Source organism: Rhinichthys klamathensis, unplaced genomic scaffold (genome assembly GCF_029890125.1).
Source record: "Rhinichthys klamathensis goyatoka isolate OS25496 unplaced genomic scaffold, OSU_Roscu_1.1 h1tg000256l_1, whole genome shotgun sequence".
NCBI lineage: Eukaryota > Metazoa > Chordata > Actinopteri > Cypriniformes > Leuciscidae > Rhinichthys > Rhinichthys klamathensis.
In genome coordinates, this window is record NW_026606778.1 from 781,094 (window position 1) to 808,713 (window position 27,620).

Here is a 27,620-nt window from a genome sequence, read left to right on the forward strand (position 1 = left end):
TAGAGTTTGCTTTTCTTAGCTCGGAGGGAGCTGCTTTGCAGAGATTGGGGGACTCTGTCGTTTTTTTTTTAATAATTTGTTTTCCACATCTTGCTTGTGAACATCCAAGAATTTACGTTAAAGTTTATTCCTTAGGATAACAACTCAAGGCAGCCTGTAGTTTTTCATTTTCAGCTTATGTCATTTGTAATTAAGTTTGACGTTTTAAAATTTCTTATGATTTCTAAACGTCTGCACGAAAAGTTACATGGAAAAGGAAAACGGTAGAACGTTTTGGATAAGTCGGCGTGATAGCGAGCATCCAGGCGATATGTTGTTTTTACTAGAAAACCAGGTCAGTGTCAGTGTTTGGACGGACTCATCCTCCTCCTCCTCATCTTCATCATCATCCTCCTCCGCCGAGCTGATCCAGGCTGCGGTTCCCCCGTCCGTGGAGCTCGGTCTCACGGTTCTTTACACAGTTTTGTATTCGCTACTCTTCGTGTTTGTTTACCTGCAGCTCTGGTTGATTCTGCGCTACGGATACAAGCGCTTCAGCTACCAGAGTGTTTTTCTCTTTCTGTGTTTGCTCTGGTCGGCTTTGAGGACGACACTCTTCTCTTTCTACTTTAAAAATGTTGTTCAAGCAAACCAGCTTCAGCCTTTGCCGTTCTGGCTCCTGTATTGTTTTCCAGTCTGCCTGCAGTTCTTCACATTGTGTCTGCTCAACCTATATTTTGCTCAGGTAAGTCCTACTTTGCTGTTTCCCATTGAACTGAATTGGTTTTTGTTTTGCAATGTATTACACAACATCTAAATGCGTCTTTATGTGGGCTGATGATCTAATTAGCATATAAATCAATGTAATCTGTTAATAATATGAATCCTTTTGCATTCATGTTGAATGCAATTTCCATGCAACTCACATCTAAGTGGGTCCCTCCCACCAAATGTGTTTACTTCATCTGACTGACTTCATGCTGTTGCGAATGCGATTGAAAGCATCGTCATACTGTCATACAGGCATATTATGTTTAAAAAAAAATCAGAGACATTCATGTTCATGATACTGGGACAAGAGCACAGCTGGAGGTCATCAGTTTCTGTTCAAGTCCCTCTGCTTGGCCACAACAGAGCAGTTCACAGGACACTCTGAATGAGGTCTATTATTGCCACTTTTAGTCCATCCTTCCACCCTTTGTAAAGTCTTGGCCGTCTGTGAATGCAAAACCTTATCATGCAGGGGATGAAATATTGTTCATCTCTTCTCCGAAGCTTTGTGCTCTGGAGGATAGAACATTAGAGGTCCTTATTCTATGCTGGAAAAATAACAACTACGTAGTTCACACAAAAATTACACTAACACTATTCATTACCAAAGCTGTTTTCTTTATTCTGTACACCACAAAAAGAGATGTTTAGAAGTGTGTCCACTCTGCTCTTTTCCATACAGAGAAAGTGAAGGAGGACTTAGGGCTGTCAAGCTCCAAAAAAAAAAAAAAACACCATAAAATTAACATAATAGTAGTCAGTCAGTATGAGAACAGCATGCTATATCCCAAGTCTTCTTGATGGCATATGATGGATTTATGATGAACAGATCAAAATGGTTGAGTTGCTGTTGCTCAAACAGTACAACATGCCATTTGCAACGTCGTGGGTTTGATTCCCAGTCTCCAAATGTAGTCGCTTTCGATAAAAGCGCCTGCCAAATGCATAACATAAATGACAAATTTAAGTCGTTTTATGCTTTAAAAAAAATTCCTCCGATCTTCCTAAAATCTCATTTGCGATTTGAATATGGATTTATTTCCAAAATCGGACGCGAGATGTCTTGATGTGTTTTTCATTCATTTTCTTTTTATAAAAAAGAGAAGTGTCATTCTGCTAAACTTCTCCTTTTTTTTTCTCAAAAACAAAAGAAGATATTTTGAAGAATGTTGGAAACCAACAGAAGAAAGACACTCATTGGGAAACTCATGAGTAAATTATGACAATTTTTGGTTGAACTATTCCTTTAAATATCTCATGAAGCAGAGGGAAGTTTTTGATAAAGTACTGTTGCTCTGGAGGTCTTGCTTTCTCTTAAAAGATCAAGGCTGAAAAGATTCTTAATATGTCTGAGAATGTTATTAATACGCCCTTTGAAGGCTTTTTTTTTTTTTTTTTTTTTGGTCTGTGCAAGTCAAAAGTCTTGTAAGGTACTCTTTGACACAGAATCAACCCTGTAAAATATTGTTTTACTCTAATTTGCAAGTGTATATGAGATTCTCATTATTATTCATGTCCCAAACTCAACAAATGCGTGCTTTGCCCTTTCCGTTCTGTCCGACATGACCCCGGCTGATATTAATCTAACCTTGCTTATATTGCATTTTATTTCACCCGTAGTCAGCACAAAGAGCTGTGGCACAATCAAACCTGACTGACAAACCCTGCAGTCCTGTTAGATTTATTGACAGCTTTGTTTTATGCAACCACCATTTATGCATGTCTGCAGCCTTTCCCCTTACACCCACATTAAGTTGCAGAGGGTTGCTTGAGAGAGCTGCCCTTTGTGCGTATTACTCGGGAGCTATTTGAGATGTGGGCATCGTACAGACACTGCCTGAACACTGCGAGTTGGCATTTGAAGGTGCGAGCCAATCAGAAGCACCTGCTGCAAGAGCATTACATCACTCTGCTCAATCCTGTGCTATTCCAGGCACAACAAAAGGGGTGTGCAGCATTCTGCTCTAAGAACAGCCAGCGCACAGACAAAGACGGCAAGCAGCCTGACTTCAAAATGTCAGCCAAAAACAAAAATCCCATCGGTGGGGTACTGTATCCCGCACGGGGTACGTATCCGAGTGGGTCGTTTGTGCACGACAGACACAGTAATGCCCTAATGACCACTATTAGTGGTCAATAGTGCGATTGATGTTAGTTGCTGCAAAAACGGGTTAGCTTTATATACTATTGGAAGGTTACCTCATTCAATCACTGATTTGGAAGGGAAATTCAGCATTATATACACTATATTATATATCTGTGCTGTTAAAACTACAAAGTCATTTCGTACGGTCACCGTGATTTTGCCAAGTAAGACATGTTCCTGGATCAACATCTTTTGTTAATCCTGGAATGACATTCCTGTGTAAAAACATAGTCCTAACCATAAAAAGTACAAAAGCTGTCAGTGGGGCAGTACCTTTTTTAAAAGGTACCAATATGCACCCTTATAGGTACACAAGTGTACCTTTTCAAAGGGTACTGCCCCACTGCAGCTTTTGTACCTTTTTTTTCCTGAGTGTAAAGGTAAAGGTAACCCTAATCATAACTTATCCCTAAAATCATCAGACGGAAATGTAAGGTGAATAAGAATGGTGTAGAAGCCCCTAACCATGGCTGTAAGCCTAAACTTGACAGAAACTGTAAAGCTATCCCTCAAATCTGATTGGTTGATTAGAATGTTGTTTCAGGATCAACAAGGATGTAGTTTCAGGAACATGTTTTACTTGGTGAAATCACATTGACCCATTTGATAGACGCACTCTAGAATGTAGAGAAAACGCGAGCTCTTTAGGGGACTTAAAAATTGCAACACTGTAAATAATGCATGATATCCTTTGCAAGTATTGTCATATTTCACAGTTTTCACTTCTGTTCTTCCTCTGTCATCCTGTTCCCTGAGGTGGTACCAAAGTGATGACCAATCATTTTTTTCAAATTAGACTTTCAGCAACTCTCGTGCGTGGAGGAAACACATTAAAGGCGTGTGTACCGTCAACACCAACAATTTACTTGAAGCAGAAACTCCCTTGTGAAAAGCATGTGTGATTTCCGCATGTAGGTGTGTGAGAGTAATGCATCACATGAGACCTCATCAGCAAAGCTCTGCAAAAGAGAAGAGATTGGCCCATTTTTCACCCTTGTATGTTTTTTGCTGTTGGTGGCACACTGTCGGCAGTTTTTGGTGCTTGCCCGGGCGTTATTTTAAACATTATTTCACAAGAATGTTCCATGTAAAGAAAAAAGGAAAATTGACATCTGTATCTGTGACATGCTTTCGATTACTTGATACAATAATTTTGACTTGTCCCTCGTTTTATAAATATGACCAAAAGTCCTGTTGAGGGTGATGCCCTTGAGATAGAATAAAAGTATATGGGCCAAGGCATCCTGGAGGGTTTAAAAACAGAAATGTGCAGCTTGTAGTTTTGTTTAAGCACGTATCTTAGTGTTTCTATTTAATAATAGCACTTCTGGCATTACCACTTCTGAACGCTGATTTTTCTATATGCAATCAATCAAAAAATATTTGGCTCTGTAAGATTTTTTTTAATCTTTTGAAAGCTTTTGGCTTTTGAAAGAATTTATGCTCTCCAAGGCTGCTTTTATTTGATACAATGTGTATACAGTGTTGGGAAGGTTACTTTGGAAAGGTAATGGGTTACAGATTACAAGTTAGAAGTTACCCTATTTAAAATGTAATAAGTAGTGTAACTGTTTCAATTACTTTATTAAAGTAATGTAACTGATTAAATTTGATTACTTTTCAAAATTTCTAACAAATTTTTTCAACTGTTAAATAATCATTTTCAATTTAAAACATTTAAATCAGGCAGGGTTAACAACCTTACAGTAGTATTCAACACTGATTACTGTCAGACTTTCAAAATACACACACACACACACACACACACACACACAAGGGTATACAGTATATTTAAGTCACACAAAAAAAATTTGCTTATTTAATCCAATTTTCTCTATTATTCAATACAGTTTTGAAAGAATGACATATCCTTGACTTGTTAATGTCAGACCTTACTCAATATCTGTCTGTCATCTCTTGACCATAAAAGTTGTTAAAGCATGACATTTATCACGTCAAACCACTTATTGACGGCCTGTTTCTGCAGCCGTATCATCCCGGAGAGTCTTATTAATTCAGTTTGCTAAGGAATCTTTATAATGGTCCGCCAAATGTTGGCATCGCCCCCGCGCAGCTCCATTACAGCTTACTGGAATGTTGTTTTCTTATTCCCCACACACCCTCTGAGCGTCTTTGTCCTTGTAAACCATCCCTAGATATAAGTTTGGTATAGATCATTATGATATTTGGGCGGACTGCTGTTTACACTCCCCAGTGCTTCTTTAAACTCATATTTGGGACTAATAAGTCACGTGATCGGGATCGGTAACAGATTATCGAGATCGGTGCCACATTATGTGTTCAACAAATTTAAGCACCTGTTTGAGTTGTTCATTGGAATGAATCACATTTTGCCCTTTGACAGCTGACTTGGAGAGGTTTATGCTGGAATTTGTTTTCCCCTAATGATTTTAGCTGTTGTGTCAGGAGAGGTTTAGGACGGCTGTTGTTAATCTGTAACTAGGCCACAGTTTCTTTGCCAGGGATCTCTAGGTTCTGTAGACCTGCTTGTCTTGTAAAAGGAGGATGTGGATAGCGAGGACAGTCCACTAGAGCGTTGAAGGAAAACAGTCATTTAATCCTCCTGCTCCCTAAATTAGCCGCTTGTTTGTTCCTGGAAAATACAGTTGTCATAAGTGGGCTGAATTTGACTTATATTATGTCAGTATCTTAAAGGGCCCTTTTTTGTTGAACTTTTTGCAGTGTTTTTCCTTGACGCCCACTAGTTAGCCAAGGTGTCTTGTAACAAGTTAACTTCTTTTTGCATAAATACTTATGTACACTACCGTTCAAAAGGTTTGGGTTGGTAAGTTTTTTTTTAAAGGTGTCACATGATCCTTCAGAAATCATTCTAATATGCTGATTTGATGCTCAAGAAGCATTTCTATGTTAAAAACAGTTAATATTTTTGTGAAAACTGATGAATAGAAAGTTTTAATAAAGCATTTATTTATCTGTTATTATATACAGATTTTTTTGCCAAAGCTAGCGTGGCATCACGTGAAAGCGTAACCCATATGATTTCAGTTACCACAGCATGTTTATTCACACTTTTTGTCAATGCTTCTCTTCAGTCGCTTGTTCATATTTCTGTGAAAGTGTGTGTTTGCTGGCTACAGATGTTATAGAAGGGTTTGTGTTATGGACATGTAAAGTATGACTCACTTGGCATGGGCTTCAAACTCACATCATTTCTGCTCCCCAAACACGCACTTTCCCGCTTGAACAGTCGCAAGCTAATCAGAATCAAATAGATGGGGGAATGATTGTCCCAAGGGTTGCCAAACAGGATTAGACTATTGAGTCTATAGAGTGTTTTTGTTTTATTATCTGGGCTTAAGTGTAGTGGTGGTCATACTGTTCAAAGAGTCTAGTTGTTTTGTGCTGCTTTTATTGTGGTATTGGGTGTGTATTGGTAAAGCATGCATGTGCAGTCTGGAAATGAAGTTGGCGTGCCTTAACCTGAAAGCTGTTTGCACTCCTGTTGTCCTGGGTAGCCTAAAGTTTGACACTCAGCGTAGTCTGGTCCCACTTAAAGGCTATCTGACCAGTTTGCCATCACAGGATGGGTAAATCTAAAGAAGAAAAAAGGCATTGCTAAATCATGATTGATTATGACGTAAAAAGTCGAATTTATCACAAAAAAGTAATAGACAAAAATGTCAGGTTAGTTATGATTTATCTCATAATTTTGACTTATGTCATAAGTATTATATAGGGTATGTACCGAAGCATATTTTTTTTCGATAGAAATTGGACGTAACTCTGAGAGCAGAACATTTACTTGATGCTATAAATGTCTCAAAAAAGGCTTTTGAATATCTTTACATTTTGATAATATGATAATGATAGTTATTTTTCGGAAGCAGTCCTTGACTTGTAGCAGCTTAAAAACCTACTTTTTCCGGGCACGATCCTGAACTTATCCAGCCTGGCTCGGAAATTGTTGATACTGAATGGATTAGTTTGGTTGACTATTAACCATCCCAATGAGTCTTACTGAGTGTGTTGGCCTATTTATTTATTTTGACCTGCCTTGACTTCGCACAGGATACAGAACCTCACCACTATCACTCACTCACACGTGTTCAGTGAGGGCTCTACGTAGCAATCTTGTACAAAAACAAGTATTAAACAGATCAGAGGGGAGCGTTCCAGATTTGTTTCCCAGTGTAGGTGAATCACTGGTTTTAAACTTCATTGGGGCCCTCTTGACATGAGGCACTGAAGGGGAAAGTGTGTGTTTGCAGGGTTGTGTTCTGATTCCCGAGGAGGAAAACAGGAAATGATGTATTCGAACATGTAAACATGTCAGAAGTCCTCAGTGTCCATTCAGATGAAAGCTTTCATTCTCTTTGGTTTGGTAAATCAGACATTTGCACTGAGCAGTTTTTTTTGTAGGGCCGATTTACATTTATTTCTATATTTTGTGTGTTATATACTGTGTTAGAAAAATATCCATATTTAAAACTTTATCGACTAAAATGACTAGCTTCCGGCAGGCGGCCGTACGCATCGATTTATGCCAAAAGTTACTCTTTTGCACTTGAACTTGACACACAACGTAATGATGAACACTGTTGCCCAGTCCTGTTTGTTTGAACCGCGAGAGGCGTCAATTGCAGTCATTACGTTGTGCGTCAAGTAAATCGATGCGTACAACCCTCTGCCGGAAGCTAGTTATTTTAGTCGATAAAGTTTTAAATATGGATATTTTTCTTACACAAATGCATCGCTTCACTTCAGAAGGCCTTTATTAACCCCCGGAGACGCGTGGGACACTTTAATAATGAATGGATGCGCTTTGATGGACTTCCAAAGACATACAGCCATTCACTGCCATTATAAAGCTTGGAAGAGCCAGGACATTTTTTTTATATAACTCTGATTGTGTTTGTCTGAAAGAAGAATGTCATGTACACCTAGGGTGGCTTCAGGGTGAGTAAATCATGGGCTAATTTTCATTTTTGGGTGAACTATCCTTTTAATATTATTCTTAAAACAAGCTATTTTTCTTGCTAGGTTAATTTTATATTGGATAATACATTATACAAAGTGTACTTTATTCATGTCAAGAAAAGTTTGCTTAATTGTGGATTAAATCTTCTTGCTTTTAGTTCTCAAGCATCATGAGTAGCGATTACATTTCACACCATCAGTAAAAGAGGAAGAAGTCAAGTCTCATGACACCGAACCGCAGGATTATGCATTTTCAAAAGCATGACTCAGTGTGTGGTGGACGCCTTATGGTAAAAATACATTTAAGGAACTGAGACAAATGTCTGCATATGGGTCACAGTAAGGGCTTAAATATCAGTCTTATGAGAAGACCGCTGCCTGCTTCCTTTTTTTTTTTGTCCTTTTTATGTGACTGGCCGAAAGTTGCTGCCGTGTGTGGGTGTGTGTGCGTGTGCTTATAGAAGTCATGAGTTCACATTTTATACCAAACAAAACATGTCTGTCTTAGCTCAGAATACAGGTCTACCCTTATTTGTTTGCTCCCTTTTCTTTTTCACTATTTTAATTTTATTTAAATAAATAATAGAAATCATTAAAAAAAAACGTTTATATTGAACACTCTCAGGAAAAAAAAAGTACAAAAGCTATCGCTTGGGTGGTACTCTTTCAAAAAGTACTAATATATACAATTTAGGTACTAAAATGTATGCTTTAGGTACACCAATGTAATTTTAGGTAGCCTACTAATATTCACCCTTAAGGGTTAAATAAGGTACAAAGGTGTTCCTTTTGAAAGGGTACTGCCCCAGTGACCGTTTTTGTAAAAAAAAAAAAAAATACTGAGAGTCAATACTGGCCCTTCCCAGAATATCAAAGACTCTCTGGGCTCTTTTGACTTGGTCCAGTAAGTATGGGGTTAGAATTGTTGTATTATTCCAAATAGAGATTCACAAAAAATGTATCAAATTCAAAAATAAATAGATAAACAATAAATGTAAAGAGTTTCTTACACACACACAAATAAATAAAATTAGATTTGCAAATAGATTTTTTTTTTCTACAAATGTATTTAATGTCACAAACACAACCCATAGAATTGGTAAAAGATGTTTAAAATTTGGATTTTGTTAGACCATTAGATTGTGTATCAAGCCAAGCCCCAGTATTATATGTTATAAGCCTTTGAGCGCTTTACATCTCTGTTATGGCAACAACGCGTTATGGAAGCGTCAAATTATTCAAGATAGAACAGAAAAGCATCAATAAGTAGCTGACTAATGAATAACTGGATTCAACCTCATGATAAACATGCGAGTTTGTGTAATAAGTGAAATTACTGTCCTATACAACAGCCAACAGCGCTTCCCACTTCTTCATTTAAGCGGTTTTAATGACGCATATGAGCACATGACCTGCTCTGTGGATCTAACGATTTATAGAGCATTATAAATAGTATTTTAAACATTAAATACTGTATTACGATTCCCTTTGTTTGTAGAGAAGATATAGGTAGGAGATGTTGTTGCATTCCAAAGAGATCATGCATTTAAAAGTGAAATACCCAGTCAGCGATATGAATAATTATTTTTTCGATTAAAACACTTGATCACACAAATAATATTACATCACTGATGGTCATTTGGCCTTATATTTGGTATTATACATGATATTATGTCCTATATTATATTTTGTATATAATCCTGAGTTTATCCGATTCACCAATCCTGATGGAAATATAAAGAAGCCTTAAACTCCAATAATCTTTTGGAAACACGGGGTGTTTTAACCACACAAAGAGACCATAGTATACAGTTCCTTTCAGGGGTGCAAAATGAATCTGTTCTTGTGAATCTGATTGTAAAGCAAATCGGGATTGGTTGTAGCAAGAACGTGCTATGATTGGTCAGCGCAATGTGGCCGTTATCTGATTGGCTTGAGTAAACAGTGGGTAGAGTCCACTTATTTATGGATTTGTCTGCAGACTCTGATGTGTTTCAAAATCAAATGCACAAAGCGTTTCACAAATGAATGCCAGGGAGAGTTGTGTTTTTGACATGAAACAAATTTGTAAATATTTTATTTAATTTGCAAATCTCATTTGATTTATTTGTGAATTTTATCATTTTTGTGAAACTCTTTACATTTATTTGTGGATCTTATTTATTTGTGAATTTGATTAATTTCTGTGAATCTCTGTACAATATATTTGTGAATCTTAATTTTAATTATTTAGAATAATGAAACAATTCTAACCCCATAAGTAAGCAATTAACTGGCAGCCATCCAGCAACCCCATAGCGACACACTAACAACCACTTAGATCACCCTAGCAACTGCATTTCAATATTGGGGCATTGCGATTATTTGTTCCGAGAATGTAAAAAATGTACTTTTTTTAGTTATTCTTTTTTCTTCTGACTTGTACCTTTCTCCACCTTGTGACAAACAAATTGCAATATCAAATCTGTTTGCAGGCAGTGCGGAGTGTGCTGACCTTGTTTTTGCATGTAAGACTGTGCTTTGGGGTGGGGAGCTGAGAGCAGAAAGATAGGAGGTTTTAACGCTGCCTTTCTCTGTGAAAGCACTGCACTCGGGGCAACACGGGTCCCTTGAGCCTATCGCTCTCTCGTGAGATGACGAAACATGATGTGCAGTTTGTGTGTTTATTTTTGGAAGTCTTTGTTTCTTCTATAACTCAGAAGAATCATGCTGTGCTGGTGTCCCGGTGGAGTCTGCGGTGCGTCTGCTGTCAGGGAGACACATGAGGATGACACGCATTAACATGCACAATTTTTGCACGTTTTATCTCTTCTGATTTCTTTGTTAAATTAGTCATAATTTGCATTTTGAGCATTTTTTTTTTTTTTTTTTATGAAGGTCAGTAAAAATGTAAAACTTCACCCTAAATTGTGACATTTTTCACCCTCTTTGGCTGTTTTTGATACTATTTGTTTAAGATTTACACTAGCGTAAAAAAAAAAAAAAAAAACTTTTATTCAGCAAGGATGCATTAAATTGATAAAAAGTGACTGTAAAGACATTTAAAATGTTCCAAAAGACTTCCCGTTTCAAATAAATTAATTTTATATTCATTAAAGAATCCTGAAAAAAATGAATAATGGTTTCCACAAATATATTAAGCAGCACAACTGTTTTCAACATTGATAGTAAGAAATACGTCATATTATTCTGATTTCTGAAGGATCATGTGACACTGAAGACTGGAGTAAGGATGCTGAAAATTCAGCTTTACCATCACAGAAATAAATGACATTTTAAAATATATTAAAATGAATGAATATGACTATTTAATTTGGAATAATATTTTTAGATTATTATTTTCACTGTATTTTTGATCAAATCAAAATTTACCGACCCCAAACTTTTAAACCTCTCCACCAGCATGTTTCACACAGGATAGTTGCTGAATACTGTAAAAAGATGTAGATATCTAAAAGTGAATGGCCATATGTACTTAATGTGCTTTATGCTTGTGATGACATAACTATGATTTCTGAATGACCCATTTTTGTAGCTAAATTATATAGGTGGAAGGGCAAGAGAGGGAGCTTTGCGATATGAACATTAGCAAATGTCTGAAAAGTACTTTTATTTTGAAAGAGTCGGGAAATCTTGTTTACTTTTGCCCCTTTTAATTTTACTTCCACTTAAAGAGTTAGTTTACCCAAAAATGAAAATTCTGGCAGTATTTACTCACCCTCATGTTGTTCCAACCCCGTAAGACCTTCGTTCATCTTCGGAACACGAATTAAGATATTTTTGATGAAATCTGAGAGCTGGATCACTCCTCCATACTAGTCCATAGGCGTCTTCAGGGATTGAATTTGCCGGTGTTCTGACGATTCATGCTACCCATCGAGATTTGCTACTTAATGGTTATGCGCATGTGCAGACGCACAGTTTTTTTTTAACAAAAGGTACATTTTCATGTGTTATATTGTAATTTCCCTTTAAAAATGCAAACTAGCATATGAATATGTGTACGGTCAGCCATCTGAACAATAATAACTGAAAGTTTCAGTTACTAAGGAAAAGTGTGCTTTGACAAGTCAAAAATTTGATGATAATTTTTAATTTTCACACCGTTTTAAAAATAAAAACAGTAGTCTACAGTATACAGTAGCTACTCATAACTTAGAATTGTATTATAATTGTATTTCATATAATATTAATCGACATTCTGTGATCGATTTGCGTTACGGTAGCATTTTTCGACAAGGCAGCACAAATCGTCAGAACACCGGCCTCGAAAAGTGATTAAAGACATCGTTAAAATAGTCCAAGTGACTACAGCGGCTCAATCCTAAGTTTATCAAGCGACGAGAATACTTTTTGTGCGCAAAAACAAACAAAAATAACGACTTTATTTCAACTATTCATTTCCTTCTCTTTGGGCCTCTAGTCAGTTAACGTAGTGTGATTCCGTAGAGCTACGTCACACGTAGGCTCACTATTGGCCGACGCTGGTCATGTGCGTGATGCGTGTGACGTACAACAACAGAAGCTTACGCTATTAAACTAGTGAACTGACTCGAGGCCCACAGAGAAGGAAATGAATAGTTGAAATAAAGTCGTTATTTTTGTTTTTTTGCGCACAAAAAGTATTCTCGTCGCTTGATAAACTTAAGATTGAGCCACTGTAGTCACTTGGACTATTTTAACGATGTCTTTAATAACTTTTCGAGGCCGGCAAGTTCAATCCCTGATGAAGCCTATGGACTAGTATGAAGGAGTGATCCAGCTCTCAGATTTCATCAAAAATATCTTAATTCGTGTTCCGAAGATGAACGAAGGTCTTACGGGGTTGGAACAACATGAGGGTGAGTAAATACTGACAGAATTTTCATTTTTGGGTGAACTAACCCTTTAATAGGATATTTGTACATTTTAATTCAGTGGTAATGATTGAATATATGATTCATTTTAAAGTAAGTTTATTATTTCTTCATGAAACCTTCACATTCATTCTAAGTCATTGCAGATGCCCACTGCCCTTGTGCATACAAACAACACAGCATCTGTTCTCGATTTGCTCATGTGCCACTGATGGCTGTCAAACGCAGCCTGTCGGACGGGTGTCGCAGTCCAGTGAATGTAGGCGTCTGCACTGTCCTGGTGTGTTCAGCTGTTTTACACCCGAGTTCTCTTGATAGTCATGAGCAATGCTGCTTTGGTTACACAGACGTCCTTTAAAAAAAAAACATTGTTTGCTGTCTTACTCTTGCTGGTTTGCCGTAAGACTTCTGGGATTTTACAGAGATCGTTTGGCACTTGTCCTTCTCATTTTGGTCTACAATCTGAGAGTCCTTTGTTGCATGTCATCAGTCATGTATCTTCTAGAGAAGAGTGGAGTCAGGACTAGGATCCTACATATGAGTGATCTGGAATGTAGACATGACGTGTGAGTTTTCACTGTTGTTTCTTAAATGAAGGAACCTAGTAAATTCCCAATACCCCTTGCCTTATTGTCACTGTGTCCTGTCCAAGATCGTTCCATGCATGATACTTATGTTTTGTGTCACAAATATTCAATTTTTATGACCCAATTGGAAGCATTTCTTCTTCAAATGTTTTGTGAAAGTGCCATAGATTGCAGATCACAAAAGTGTACAGGTCAACATCTTGAGTGGAGTCTTTGTAATGATTTAAAGCAAACTGAAATTTGTAAATATGATGAAAAGTTTGGAGTCACCATGAAATCAAAACAGACAATGCTAGCTATTTATGGAATATTGCAGTATTTATTATGATTTATATGTGCACATCATTATTCTTTTTTTTTAATTCATATGCATCATTTTTAATCAAAATAACTTGCCTCCGTCATGGAGTGACATCTCTTGAGATCACAGCAATAGCAAACCACAATGATCCAAACATCCAGTTAATTCACAATGGATGAAGTCAAGTCCCGTTCTACATATTTTCTTTTTCGAGTTCGCCGTTTCACTCGGATAAACGTCAAATTAAAAATAGGGAGGAAAAGATTATCGCAACATCCGTTTCATTTCGACTTTAATGGGAAATTATATTTAACTAGAGCTGTACGATAAATCGCAATCTCGATTCAAACACCCATGCGATCTTATTCCTAAATAACAACGATTCGACTAAACCTTTGACAAGTACGATCACAGTGAACATTCAGATCTGTGTTGGACGCTGCTGCTGATCCAGAGAGAGCAGTTGTCATGTATAGGAATGGAAAAGCTTCCCAACTGTTTTTTCAACAACACAGTATCATTATTTTTTTCTTAGTAATTCAACTCATCACAGAAGTACCGGGATAAAAGTGTATAGTTTGGATATACACACTGATGTATATGGTAGCGATCAAAATAGAGTAAATCACCTTTTGAAAATACCGATTCTTCAAATAAAGCTTGTATCAGTTACATTCCTACACCAGTAGGTGGCAACAAGTGACTTAAAAATGTATTCGTCATTAAATCATTCAAGAGATGCAATCAAAACCATTGATTCATCCAGATTAAAGCTGCAGTCCGTAGCTTTTCCTCTTTGTCGCCATCTCTCTGTTAGAAATCTATAACTGCAGTGATTCGCGGAATTATCATCTTTACGTGGGTTGTAAATCGGCATGAAACGGCGCGGATGAACACAGTGTTTTGAGGCGAGTGGTGCTGTCAGTCACCGCGCTGTGTGGATACTGTCATACAGAATCACAGATTCACTTTTTGAAAGTTTGACCAACATAAGAATTTTCATAAGAAAATGTCTTCTGAACAAGTAAGTAACATCCATTTTTGTTCTGACCAACTAAGGGGGAAAAAGCATTCGACATGATAAGCTTCGTTAGATTTAATCAACGCGATTTACAGCAACCGTGCAAATTATAGCCTACTTTGTTCTCAAATTGTTCATGTTAACAACATCACATCAGCATTGCGTGACTAATGTTAAATCTAATGTGTTTTATGGTTACCTGTGTAGTTCAGAATTCATATTCTCCATAATAGCAAAACGAGAAAGGCACAACAAAGGAAACTCCATAAGTGTGTGAATTAAGAAAACGTCCTGTTACACGATTGAACTATTGAAATGTCTTACTTGTTCAGCAGAAAAAAGCCGTCTCTTCTTCCGTTTTGAACCCCTTCAAAACACGGAGTTCACGCACTTTTCAAAAGCCCCGCCGATGTTTAAATCCTTGTGTTCGCATGAGACGGTTTCTTTCTCTTTCTCTAGCCACCTTAAATCCGAAGTACGAAGTCTTTTGGGTTTTATAACTGCTGAATCTCCAGTTGACACTGATGATTGTTGTTTGGATCTTTCTGGATGCCATAAGTTTAATCATGTAAAGTACTGCGAGAAAAGCCTATACATCTAAACATCTCGTCACGCGCAGTATAGCCGGCTAGCCGAAACTCCTTCTTTATGTGTACGGGTGTGACGTAATGACGCAAAGACATGCTCGAATTTCCCGCGGAAACCCACCAGTACCACTGGAATTAAAATCATTATTACAAGCTAACCGTTTTGAATCTATCTATGGCAAGCAGATAGTTTTGACCACTGGCAGAATAAGTTTTTTTTAATATAATTATTTTGGATTATTTTTAACTTAAAAAAGCTACGGACTGCAGCTTTAAACAAGTGAAGTCTTTATGAATGAGTCATTGAATCATTCGTTCAAATGGATTTAAAATGAATAAATTCAAATTAATTCAATATTTTCAAATAGACTGCAGCAATTAACATTTTGTCAGAACCTCTCGTAAAAATATACATTTATTTTATGTTGTCTGTTCGGAATAGTGGGAGTATCGTGATCTCTATGTAAAAAAAAAAAAAAAAAAACGTGATTTCTCAATTCATTCAGAATCGTACAGCTCTATATTTAAATCTTTGGAGTGCTGACTAGCAGCAGTAGTTTAGTCAACTAGTCGACTACATAGGGTGCCACCGCTGCCACGGTTGTTTTTGGATGGTGTCGTGAATTGTCAAAACAGGGAAAAAACTGAAGGATTAGATTTTGCAGAATGATGTGCAGATTGCTTTTTCACTTTCTAAATGTTCTTTAGAGTTGATCATAAGCAATGAAGGGATTTTAATAATGTATAATGGATCCTTTTTCATCTCATTTGAAATCTAACTTTCACATGAAACCCAGACCCAATAACCTTTCAAATGAGCAGGTGCAGAAAGCTACTGGTGAGGTCATTTCCTGTTCCTGTTCCAGCTGCCGACTACTGCTGTGGTTTATAATGTACAGAATTTAATATGACAAAGCTTAAAGAAAGCCTTCAACGGCCAATCATTACTTTGAAGTATGCGGCCATGCGCGTGCTCAACTTCATACACTATCGGTCGAAAGTTTGGGGTCGGTAATTATCTAAATGTTTTTGAATGAAGACTCTTACTCAACAAATGTGTTTACTGTCACTTTCGATCAATTTAATGCATCTTTGCTGAATAAAAGTATTAATTTCCTCTTTTTTTTTTACTTACTGACCTCTCGAACGGTAGTGTATATGGTGCTACAGTACATCACTTGCTAATGGATCACTTGCTAAAACATCACTTCCTAATGGCCTTCATGTAGTTCACTCTTTGTGTGAAATACATGAAGGCCAAGTCAGAGTGAAAACTGTCCGTGAACACTTATCAATGACGGTGGTGCAAGCCTAGTTGTGCTTGCCTTGGGTTGAAATTAGGGTTAGAGTTGCAAAGACCTTAGATAAAACCAATAACTTTCAGTGGTTATTGAGCTATGAGGATGTTTGCTTAACCAGATGTTTCAGATGAAATCAACTCAGAGAATGAGATACAGCCTGGTCACCCTTATCTTTGCTTTAGCACAAGCTAGTCATCACTTGGCCTGTGAGCAGGCTTGAAGTACAGATAGCAGAAGTTTCTTGGTGAAAGCAAGTTTTGTACTGATAATACCTCTTCTCAAATAACCAAAGATCTAAGCTAGAGTTTGTCCTGGTCATGTTTGTAAGTAATAAAATCTTACTATGTCCTCTTCCACAGGTGATTTTCAAAGCCAAAGCGAAGTATTCCCCAGAACTCAACAAGTACAAGTAAGAGACTTTCTTTCTTAGCTGTAAGTGCTGTGAATGAATTGGTTGCTTAGTGAGAAAGCACCCGTATGAACAATATGCTCTTTCTTTACATTTTCAAGTGCTTTAAACTGTTGTCACCCCTGAAATCTTGCACAACTTTCACTCAGGTTTTTTGTTATTATATTATATTGCTGTTTAGTATAGGAATTAGGAGTTACGTAATATTTCTAGGCCAACCCGGAAGTTAGCATCACTCTGGTTGCCTCGACAAAAACCCAATAGGATTTTTCCATTGGCTTTTGGATTATTGCAGAAATAAGCTCTGTGACTAACAAAAGTTGGTGGGCCAGATTTACTCACAGCTTGCGCCAGCACAAACCCTCTTTTGGCGTTAAAAAAGCACCGTCAGGATTTTCTAGACGTGGAGTGAAAAATTAGCGCTGAAAAGGTGTGAACCGGGTTATTTTTGCAGCTGATCTTATTGCATATGCATTTGTAAGAGTTATGTGAGGACAGTATTTAAATGAATCACACAAGGTAGTTTACTAAGGTTTGCACTAGTCAGTTTACTGGTATTTGCACCATTATTTAATGCTAAAAAAAAGCATGTCTGAAACCAGTTGTCAGTAGATCACGCGCAGAACTTTCCACTCCCATCGGCGCTATTTTGGATTAGCGCTCCCATGCTAATTTGCCCTATGATTCTTATTCATTTTATTCATCATGATAATCTTCACAAATGAACAAAACTTTTATGAATTTTGAAGCCTAAATACAATCGGCCAAAGTCAAAAGCTAAAGGTAGGCTATAAACGAACTACACCGCGGTCACTCGACTTCAGCATCATCATTAAGCCTTTGACAACTCTTTTAGTCTTTGTTTAAAAACATTTTCCCTGAAAGTTTAAATTAGAATTGTTTGCAAGAGTGTGATTATAAACCTTATAAAAGTCAAAGTAGATGAATTTACCTGTTCGGCTGATGATGTTTAATGTCCCTGACAACCTCTGTAGTCCCATTTAGCCATTTAGTGTATTACTGATGCATTTTATGTCGTAGAATAAAACATCTTGAACTTGTGATAACCACAGACCTTATTTCAGGCATTTATCCAAAAACCCATTCAAAAAATTGGAACGGAGATAATGGAACCAGACTTGCTAAAATGATAACTCGTTTCCGGGTTTTGGCCTACAAACATATTGCCCTGCACCACTCTATTGGCAAACTGTTGTCTATACACTACATTAATTTAAAGAGATAGTTTAAAAAAAAATGTACTCACCCATTTCAAACCTGTATGATTTCTTCTGTGGAACATTAGCAGAATGTTCATATTGATATTTTCCATACAATGAAGGAATACTGAGCCTGTCAAGCTTCAAATACCAAAGCACCATGAAAGTTATAGCCGAAATTTGAGTCACTGATCACAAAACACAGACATTTTTTTTTTTTTAAAAAGCATTTTTTTTGGTAATAGAAATCTTTTGTAATATTATACATGTCGGTAACGCTTTACAATAAGGTTTAATACATTTAACATTAGTTAACTACACTAGTTAACAGTGAGCAATACTTCCACAGCCTTTATTAATTTTAGTTAATGTTAATCTCAACATTTACTAATACATTAAGTTCAAAAATTGTATCGGTTTACATTAGTTAATGCACTGTGAATTAACATGAACATTAACAACATTAACAAAGGTTAGTAATTGATGTAAAATATATCAAATATGACAGATGTAACAGTTGTCAGATAAAATATATATATTAGCATTTAATGCTAACAAATGAGACATTTGTAAAGTGTTGCCTAAATGTTTTTACTGTCACTTTTAATTTCAACAAACAGGTTAATGGTGAAGTGTTTCTTTAACACTGATTCTAATCATATGGCTTCAGATGTTTTGGAATAAAGCAAAGAATAAAATATTTGATGGCACTTTTATCTAGCCTTTTTCTGTTTTGTTTGACAGCCCCACTACTTATTTACTCATCTTCCACACAAGAAAAGAAATCACACAGCTTTGGAGCAACATCAGAGTGAAAATTTATTTTTTTGGGGTGAAATTAGAAGGATTTAGAACTAGCCTTTTTTCTTTGGTTGAAAATATCAAAAGACTTTAAAGAAGTTTGATCCAACTTTAAACAGACTTTCGTTTTTTCTTTTTTTCTTTTGGAGCATTAATCTGATCTGTACAAATGGGGCTTTGATCAGGTGATTCGAGTCTGATGCTGAGTGAAAAGCTTGGAGATCAAATCCTCCCACCTTGTCCCATCCCAGAGGCATGTGGTGGAGGAGAGGATTGACACATGGCCCAGACTGAGCTAAGCAACGGCTTGACTGCGCTCATCACTTAATGTCTTTGAGCTTTCGCCTTGTATTGACTTTTTTCAATATGCTGTGTTTTTGAGTGAAGCAAAATATTGAGCATGAAGAATGAAAGGACGAGGCTTGATTTTATTCCACATAAGAGGGTGAATTGAATTATTACTAATATAATTTTTCCATGTAACCAAAAAAAGATGAAAGAAGTACATTACATTTTGATTAGATTATCAAAAATGAAAAAATACATTCTTTAGAATAAAGTGCACTGATGAATCGTGTCCAATGCGTGTGACGGTATGGGTTAAAATGAAATCATTTAAATCTAATAACAAAATGTAGATATTTAGGTTGTTCAAGACATGTTTATTTAGTTCTTTCTTTCTGTAAAATACTTTTTCTCTCCACTCTCAATAGGGTGCCCCTGTGTCTAGGTTTTCTGCTGGCCGGTGTTTTTTTCTTGGTGGTGAACATGACGTGTGCCATGCTGGTTCAGGGTGATGCGGCTGAGAGTCAGGTGAAGGATGCCGTTCTGGCACGAGTGCTGGTTAACGACAGCCTCTTCGTTCTCTGTGCCATCTCACTCGCCATATGCATCTTTAAGATCGCTAAAATGTCTTCTGCAAATGTCTACCTGGAATCAAAGGTAAGTGAACAAGGGATGCTGTTGGATTTTGAGATTTATATCAAGCATGTTTTTGTATTTGGATAATGGTTTGCTTCATACTTAAAACATGTTGTTAGAACGTCCTTATACCTAGAAGTATGCGATTGGGGTTCAGAACAACAGTGCAGTGTTTTCAGTATGACAGCGCAATAACAGCTGATTGCTTACGAACGGTGTTGAAAAAGTAATTACGGTTCTGTCTAAATGCGGTGATTTTTGTGATTGCGATCTAGGGGACATCGGTATGCCAGGCCACAGCCATCGGGGCAGCAGTTATACTCCTCTACACTTCCAGAGCCTGTTATAACCTGGTTGTGGTAGCTCTTTCTCCTGAAGATCGGCCCAGCCCGTTCAATTACGGCTGGTACAATGTATCTGACCAGGTACATTCAACATAACTCTATATTATTATTGTTAATTCCAAGGGTAAGAATGAGGGGGGGAAATAAACTCAATTATAGTATAATTATAGATAGATAGATAGATAGATAGATAGATAGATAGATAGATAGATAGATAGATAGATAGATAGATAGATCGATCAATAAAGGCATTTATTGTTAGATGATTAGAAAGTTAAAAATAACTATATATTCTAAGAATCTAAAAAAAAAAGTTTCCACAGAAATATTAAGCAGCACAACTGTTTACAACACTGATAATAAGAAATGTTTCTTCTGAAGGATCATGTGACACTGAAGACTGCCATCACAGGAATAAATTACATTTTTAAATGCATTAAACATCTCTTTTAAATTGTAATAATATTTCATAGGGGTGTAACGATACCCTCATGTCACGATTCAATACATATCACGATACGATATTATTGCGATACTCCAAGACATATGATTAAAGGTTAACAAAACATTTACTGTTTATTAAAATCCTTAATTTGATATCATATTGTGGGTGTAAATGAATAGGCTTGGACTTGGTGCTGAAACCTAATGCACAAGACAATGAGACCAGAATCAAAATGTATCAGAATCAACTCTTTCACAGACTAGATATAAAATAATGTAGTTTTTACTGGTAACATAAGACATTTGGCATTACCAGGACCCACAAATATTCCCCCCATTGCATTATTATACATTATATTTAGTAGTTTCATGTAGTACTGAGATGAAATTTTTCTCACACAGTATTTTTTATTTCAGGTGAAATATACACAATACATATTGTCACCATCCACGATACATATTGTTGCATTTTTGTATTGCGATATATTGTGACACGATATATTGTTACACCCCTAATATTTCACAAAATGACTGTTTTTACTGTATTTTTGATCTAATAAATCCAGCCTGTTGGTGAGCTTAAAAGATTCTTTCAAAAACATTAAGAAACCTTACCGACCCCAAACTTTTGAACGGGAGTGTATGTATAAATCATATCACTGATAAACCCTCATTGAACTTTAACTGTCCCAGATAAACAAGTCTCAGAGAGCTCGCTGCTGCTAGTGTGGCACAGCTGTTTGAGTTAATAATCAATGTTGTTTTCACCTTAATATGAGATTTATTATGCATTTATGTCTGCCATAGTTGCTAATTCTTGTGTGCCCTGATTTAGTACTGTGTCCTTCAAGGGTTCAAGTCATTCTGTTGTGCGTGTGGTAGATTTGAAGTATTTTGGAGAATAATACATGCTGTGTAATGAATTGGAGATAATGCTTTTTGTTGCATATTTACAAATGCAGTTTTGGTGTTTTATAAAAAGAGATGTTGTCTTCATTCATTCAAAATACAGTAATTCAACGTGGATTATGCTTCTTTGTGCACTGCAGAAACAATCCATTTGAGGGGATTTAGACGGATATGGGCTCTGTGGGGGAAAGGTCTTTGTTTTGCTATAAATAGCCCGGGCAAGGCTGCTGTGCAGAAAGGACTGCTGCCTGGTGGTGACCTAGTTTGGGTTCACCTCTGAGACGGGCCGACTGGAGGCCGAGGTTCCCCTTCTCTGACTCAGCTGCATGTGTTTGGGTGGCTGTCTGCTTGCTTATTCTTCATAAAGCCACTGTCTGTCCCATGCAAAGCTGTTGTCAGGATTTGTTTTTCGCCGTTTTGATGCTTGGCATCTAATTCTGGGATTGCATATATCCTGCTTTGTCCTGTGTTGTCTTTTTTCTGATATTTGTATCCATGATGTTTATGGTTTTGTTTTTTGTAGGCCACTAGCTGTGCCGTGTTGTTGTCATTTTAAATGGTAGTGGAGTATGTGCATGGGCACTCTCTTGTAGGTTGGCATGCTTTTTGGGGATTTTTTTCTGATTAAAAAATACGATTCAGATTTAAAATGCTGTGCTTGTTTGACAGCACAATATGGCCAAAGATTTTGATAATAATAATTATTTTATAATCATAAAGCTGCATAATTATGATTACTTTTTATGATTGTTAGTATTACTAAATAAAAATATTAAACAAAACAAGTTTTACTGTCATTAGATTTCACTGTAAAATAAAACTCAAGTATTTAAGAAAAATAAAATAATACTAATCATTTATTTTGAGTACAAATGTAAAATTACAGTGCTAAAATGTATGGCTTTCTTCATTTCTACGTTTTCAAACAGTAAAACTTTGAGCTTTTATTTTGACACAACACCACAGAAAGCCCTTAAAGCTTTTTTTTTTTTTGTTGACACTTGTCATTACAAGTTTGGGAAGATGGTTGGTGCATGTTGCGTTCCCAAATGTACATTTGCACATATATTTTCGGTTTTAATTTGTCTAGTTTTAGTTTTAGCAAATTTTATTTTAATTTTTTTGAGTTATTATTGAATTTCAACTTAAACTTATTTTATTTACGTTAGTTGTCAAGCCAACATTTTTAATTTTCATTTAGGAATTTTTCCATCTAATATTTAGATTTTATTTCTTAATTCCAGTGTAGGAAAACATTTAATTTTAGCTAGCAATAACAACCCCAGTGTCAACTCTGACTAAGGTCTATTGGCCTTTACAGTGTATCAATACATCAATATGGTTCTCAGTGTTTAAATTGGTCTTGCATTGTGTTTGTCTCCAGGCCGATGCAGAGAAGATCAATGGGGAAGCCTATGTGGTCTTTGGGATCATCCTGTTCTTCTGGGAGTTTCTGCCCACCAGTCTGATGGTGTTGTTCTTCAGAGTGCAGCGGCCCAATCAGAACCTGGTGAAAGTCTAATCCTGTCTCACTTCTAAATCCGTCTGTCAATATCACAGCTGGACACTTACTCAATGACGAGAGCCTGAGATTGGCTTTTTAAGCCCCAATGGAGAGCTGTTTTCCTGTCAGATAGAATTAATTACTCATACGTCTGCCCCACTGAAAACAACATCACATGCTGCATTGATGCTGATCATATGGTTTTATTTATATTTTGTATACATTGTTTCCACAGACACCGGGCGGCATGATCAACAGTCACAGCTTTAGTTCCAGGGCGTATTTCTTTGACAACCCACGGCGCTATGATAGTGACGATGATCTGTCTAGAAACACAACTTCCCGAGGAGAGAGATGCAGGTGTGTTTAGTCAAATTATATCTTTTAAAAAGATAGGAGTGTTATAGTTACTTGCAGTTAAGAGTTATGACGTTATTAAAGGAAGGTTCATCTAAAAATTATTTACACAGTACGGGAAGCCATCGGCCCCTGAAATGAAACCTTTATAAACCAAATTACTTGTTCTTTTTTTTTTTGACAGTGAGTTTACAGAATTTCTCAATAAACATTGTTGTTCAGAAGTGCTTTACTAAGTGCATTGAAAATGTCTTATATAGCTTTTAATAACAAGTGGTAAGTATGATAGATTAATGCAAGTCTCACAGACCTAAAGTATTTTTTAATCTGATATACACTGCCGTTTAAAGTTTGGGGTTGGTTTTAAAGAATATATTTTAAAGAAGTCTCTATGCTCACCAAGGCTGTATTTATATGATCAAAAATACAGTAAAACACTTATATTGTGAAATATTACAATTTAAAATAACTGTTTTGTACAGGATGTTAATATATTTTAAAATGTAATTTATTCCTGTGATGGCAAAGCTTGGTTATCAGCAACAATTACAGTGTCAAATATGCCAATTTGGTGCTCAAGAAATATTTATTATTATTATCAGTTCAAAACAGTTGTGCTGCTTAATATTATTTGTGGAAATCACGATGCATTTTTTTCCAGAATTCTTTGATTTAATAGAAAGAACAGTGTTTATTTAATATAACTTTACTGTCACAATTGAATGCCTCCTTGTCCTTGCTAAATAAAAGTGTTAATTTCTAAAAATTAATACTAATAATTTTTACTGACCCCAAACTTTTGAACCTCTTACTCATGAGCAAGTTCAAGGCTGTTTCATGAATAACTTATTAAAAGGAACCAGTGGAAATACTTTATTTTAGTGTTCTTGTTAAATGTTGCATGTAGTTACTATTAGTAATAATAGTTACATGCAGCTAACCCTAATCCTAACCATAACCCTATAGTAAGTACATGTAGTTAATTAATATTACTCAGTACTTAAATGAATAATTACACTGTAACAAGGACACCTTAAAATAAAGTGTAGCCGAACCAGTTCAGTCATTTGTTTGCGAACAGCAATGATGACTCGCAAATGTTTATTTTTTGTTGCATTTGCGACCATTTTAGTTTCAGTCTTGGGGCCCCGACGCACCTTCACCTTTTTTTCTAAAACTGTATGACTCTCTGTTTTTAGTGAACTATTCCTTTAACTCTTTCCCCACCAGCGTTTTTGAAAAAAAGATGCCAGCCACGATGCCACCGCCAGCGTTTTTGATCATTTTCACAAAAATTTCATGGCCCCCAGAATATTTTACTGTATGAATATCTGAACATGCAATAAATCAAAAGAAATGAAAAGAAACAGACCTTCTGCTTTTAAATGACAACAAAAAGTTTTATTTTAGCTTAATGCATTTTTTTTTTTTATTAACACTTGTATGTTGGTACGTTTAAAAAAGCAACATTTTGAGCAAAAAAGCTGAAAAAATTACGTTTTTGTCAAAGACTTCGTCTGGATCGAATTCAGAACGACGATCAAAACATAGATGGAGTAAACTGAGTCTTATCAACACCAAAGCTTGCACAGTTATAGCTCGTTCTGGGTCGATATTTCATTAGGCAGTTTTGATTTATATGCTTTTTAATGTTGATGATTGTGTTATTTTAAATATGCATATGATTACATGTGATATCGCTTGTTTCTGCATCTTCCTCACACGTATATTGATCTGGAGATTCTTTACTCTTTCAGAAGATGTGCAATAGCGCCGCCTAGCATCTAACTGCCCGTTGGCACCAAGATTGATAACTATAAAGATAACTATATTAGCGTCCACACCAGCAGACGATATTTTTCCGTTTATTCTGAGCGCGCGCTGCAATTTGAGCTCTTTAAAAAAGGGTGGATTCTGATTGGCTGTTCATAAGCTGGGAAAAAAGCGTTCTGCAAGTGATTTCAACAATATTGTTTATCTGGGATGTCTTCATTATAGTTGTGGTGTGTGGACTCTGCTATTCTTTTATATTTTTTCAACGATATCTCTATTGTTATAGTTATCATCCTTAGTGTGAACGGGCCTTACGTCTTAAGGTTCTGTTTTGCAGCAGTATCCTGTCGTCCACGTCACAGACGGGCCCAAGTTGGTACGGCTCTATCCAGAGGAATGGCAGCCTTACGCCGATCCCTCACCTGCTGAACGGCCCCCAAACATCAACCGCCCCTCTTCTCTTTGCCTATGGCAACAATCAGACCAACCAACACCACAATTACTATTCCACCCCTCAAAACTACTACTCAACCTCTCAGACACACTACACCACCCCTCAGAACTAATGTGGGATCGATCTAGTGTGAGGTTTGGCTCAGCCGGGACATCACTGAGCAGTGGTTTATGGTTGTCTTCCCCCTCAGTCAATTTATCTGCTCACATCCATGTGGCGGAAAATTTAAAGGGACAATTCAAAGGTGGGGGGGGGGGGGGCTTTATTTGGACCAAATGGACCAGATTTTCCTCTTTCTTCGATGTTCTCATTCCCGAAAACCATTCATCCCATCACCTTTCCTTGGGTTCAGAATGTTGTCGCAATTAACTCTTAGGAGACTTCAGCACATGGACTCCCCTCTGTGAGTTGGGATGTACTTTTTTGCACTTACTGTGGGCCTACATTTCATATTTGGATCAGTTGGAATAGGTGTAGGCCAGAATGTGATGGTGGTGAGGATTTTTGGGGAGTATACTTTTTATATTTCTTCATCTTTGAGAAACATCATGACCCCCTAGTCCATCCGAGACATGCAAGTAAAAGAGGATTGGGTCTGTTGGTACTAGGACCAAACGTGCACTGTCATTCACGAAATCCACGTGTCTCTTTCTTGATTTCCTTTAACGTTTTTATTCTGTTGCCAAAGAACCCGCGCTTAAATCCAGGCTTCACCCCTGAGCCTCTATGGTAGTAGATTTCCATGCTTCCCAAAGACAAAAAGACACCTGATTCCCACAATCCCTGGAACGACGATTGAGCTCTGGTGTATTCAAATGTACCAAGTGTGACTAACTCTACTTACATCCTCTAATATTTTGGTACTTGGCTTCAGAAGAACACTCTGAGGGCTTGTGGGTGAATTTACCCGTGTATATCAGTAGTCAAAATCTAGTATATCATTCTCCAGGGAAGCCAGAAATGGTGCCGTCGTATGGTTTTCCTAGATGAAAACTTGTTGCACAAATTTGACATTTGTATTGAACATGTTTCATAAGCTTTATATCATCATTCCTGTATAATTGTATTTCAGGAGCGTGATTGGCAAGCAATCAGTGCCCCATTTCCAGCTTAGATGAAGCGGCCCTTTCCATTTCCCTGAAATGTAATTGTTTTGTGTTTTAGCAAAAAAAAAAAAAAAAAAAATGAAGCTTATTTTTGTATCCCCTAATTTGCTGCTCCGTATGTTATGAGCTGTGTATAAGATATCAACAATCATTTGGCTGAAGCAATCATCAGATGTGGTGTAAATATGATGAATGGGCAGCTGTATGGTTGAAACGTCATTCGCACCTGCTCTATTGGATTTATTTTTAAAATGTGTTATTTTAAATTGCGTCTTGCAGGATTTTGTGTATGCTGTACTAAACAAGTGAATGATTTTCATTGATTTGGACATTTTAAGTTGGCCTGCTTCCTTGCTTTCTGCCAGCTGATGTGTAGCAAAGCTTTTCACATATTAGCGAACATGAGCGTTAATTGACGGAAAGGTTGTGCGTTCAAATTGAATGCTGATTGGGTTCATTTCCTGACAAACCACAGAAAGGATGGGGACGTGTATGAGTTGTAGGTTTGTTTTTATTTTTTATTAATTTATAAATGTGAGTCTGGTCTGTAAAATGTTACTGTGAAATCTGTCTTATCAACTCTTGAATCTAGCTAAAGAGCAAGTAAAGCCTTTTATTTTTTTGTTTGAGGCCAATGAATGTAACTTGTTTACCCATGTTCATAGTTCATTAAAGATGTACACAAGCACTACCATAAAAAAATAAAGTTTTATTGCACTGTTTTAAAAGCAGGTCTGGTGTGAAGTCTGGGTCATTTGGTGTAAAGAAGATTACAAAGAATTAATGTTTTGTGTCTATTGCACAATCCAGGGCAAAAAAAAAAAAAGGACCAAGCCAAAAATGGCTTTTTATGGTTTTAACCATTTTAAT

At 36.7% G+C, this 27,620-nt stretch overlaps 1 protein-coding gene across 2 annotated transcripts; it reads left to right on the top strand.

Annotated features, from left to right (window-relative positions):
- gpr137c (G protein-coupled receptor 137c) lies at positions 1-27,481 on the top strand. 2 transcript variants are annotated; one of them, XM_056267153.1, is made up of 7 exons: positions 1-724; positions 16,868-16,917; positions 19,652-19,880; positions 20,135-20,284; positions 22,941-23,066; positions 23,296-23,420; positions 25,528-27,481. In XM_056267153.1, the coding sequence occupies exons 1-7, from the start codon at positions 248-250 to the stop codon at positions 25,754-25,756; spliced, it is 1,386 nt and encodes a 461-aa protein (XP_056123128.1). In that variant the 5' UTR covers positions 1-247; the 3' UTR covers positions 25,757-27,481. The 2 variants fall into 2 exon arrangements, with proteins under 2 accessions (XP_056123128.1, XP_056123129.1); XM_056267154.1 differs by having other exon boundaries at positions 25,531-27,481.
- The last annotated feature ends 139 nt before the right edge of the window (positions 27,482-27,620 follow it).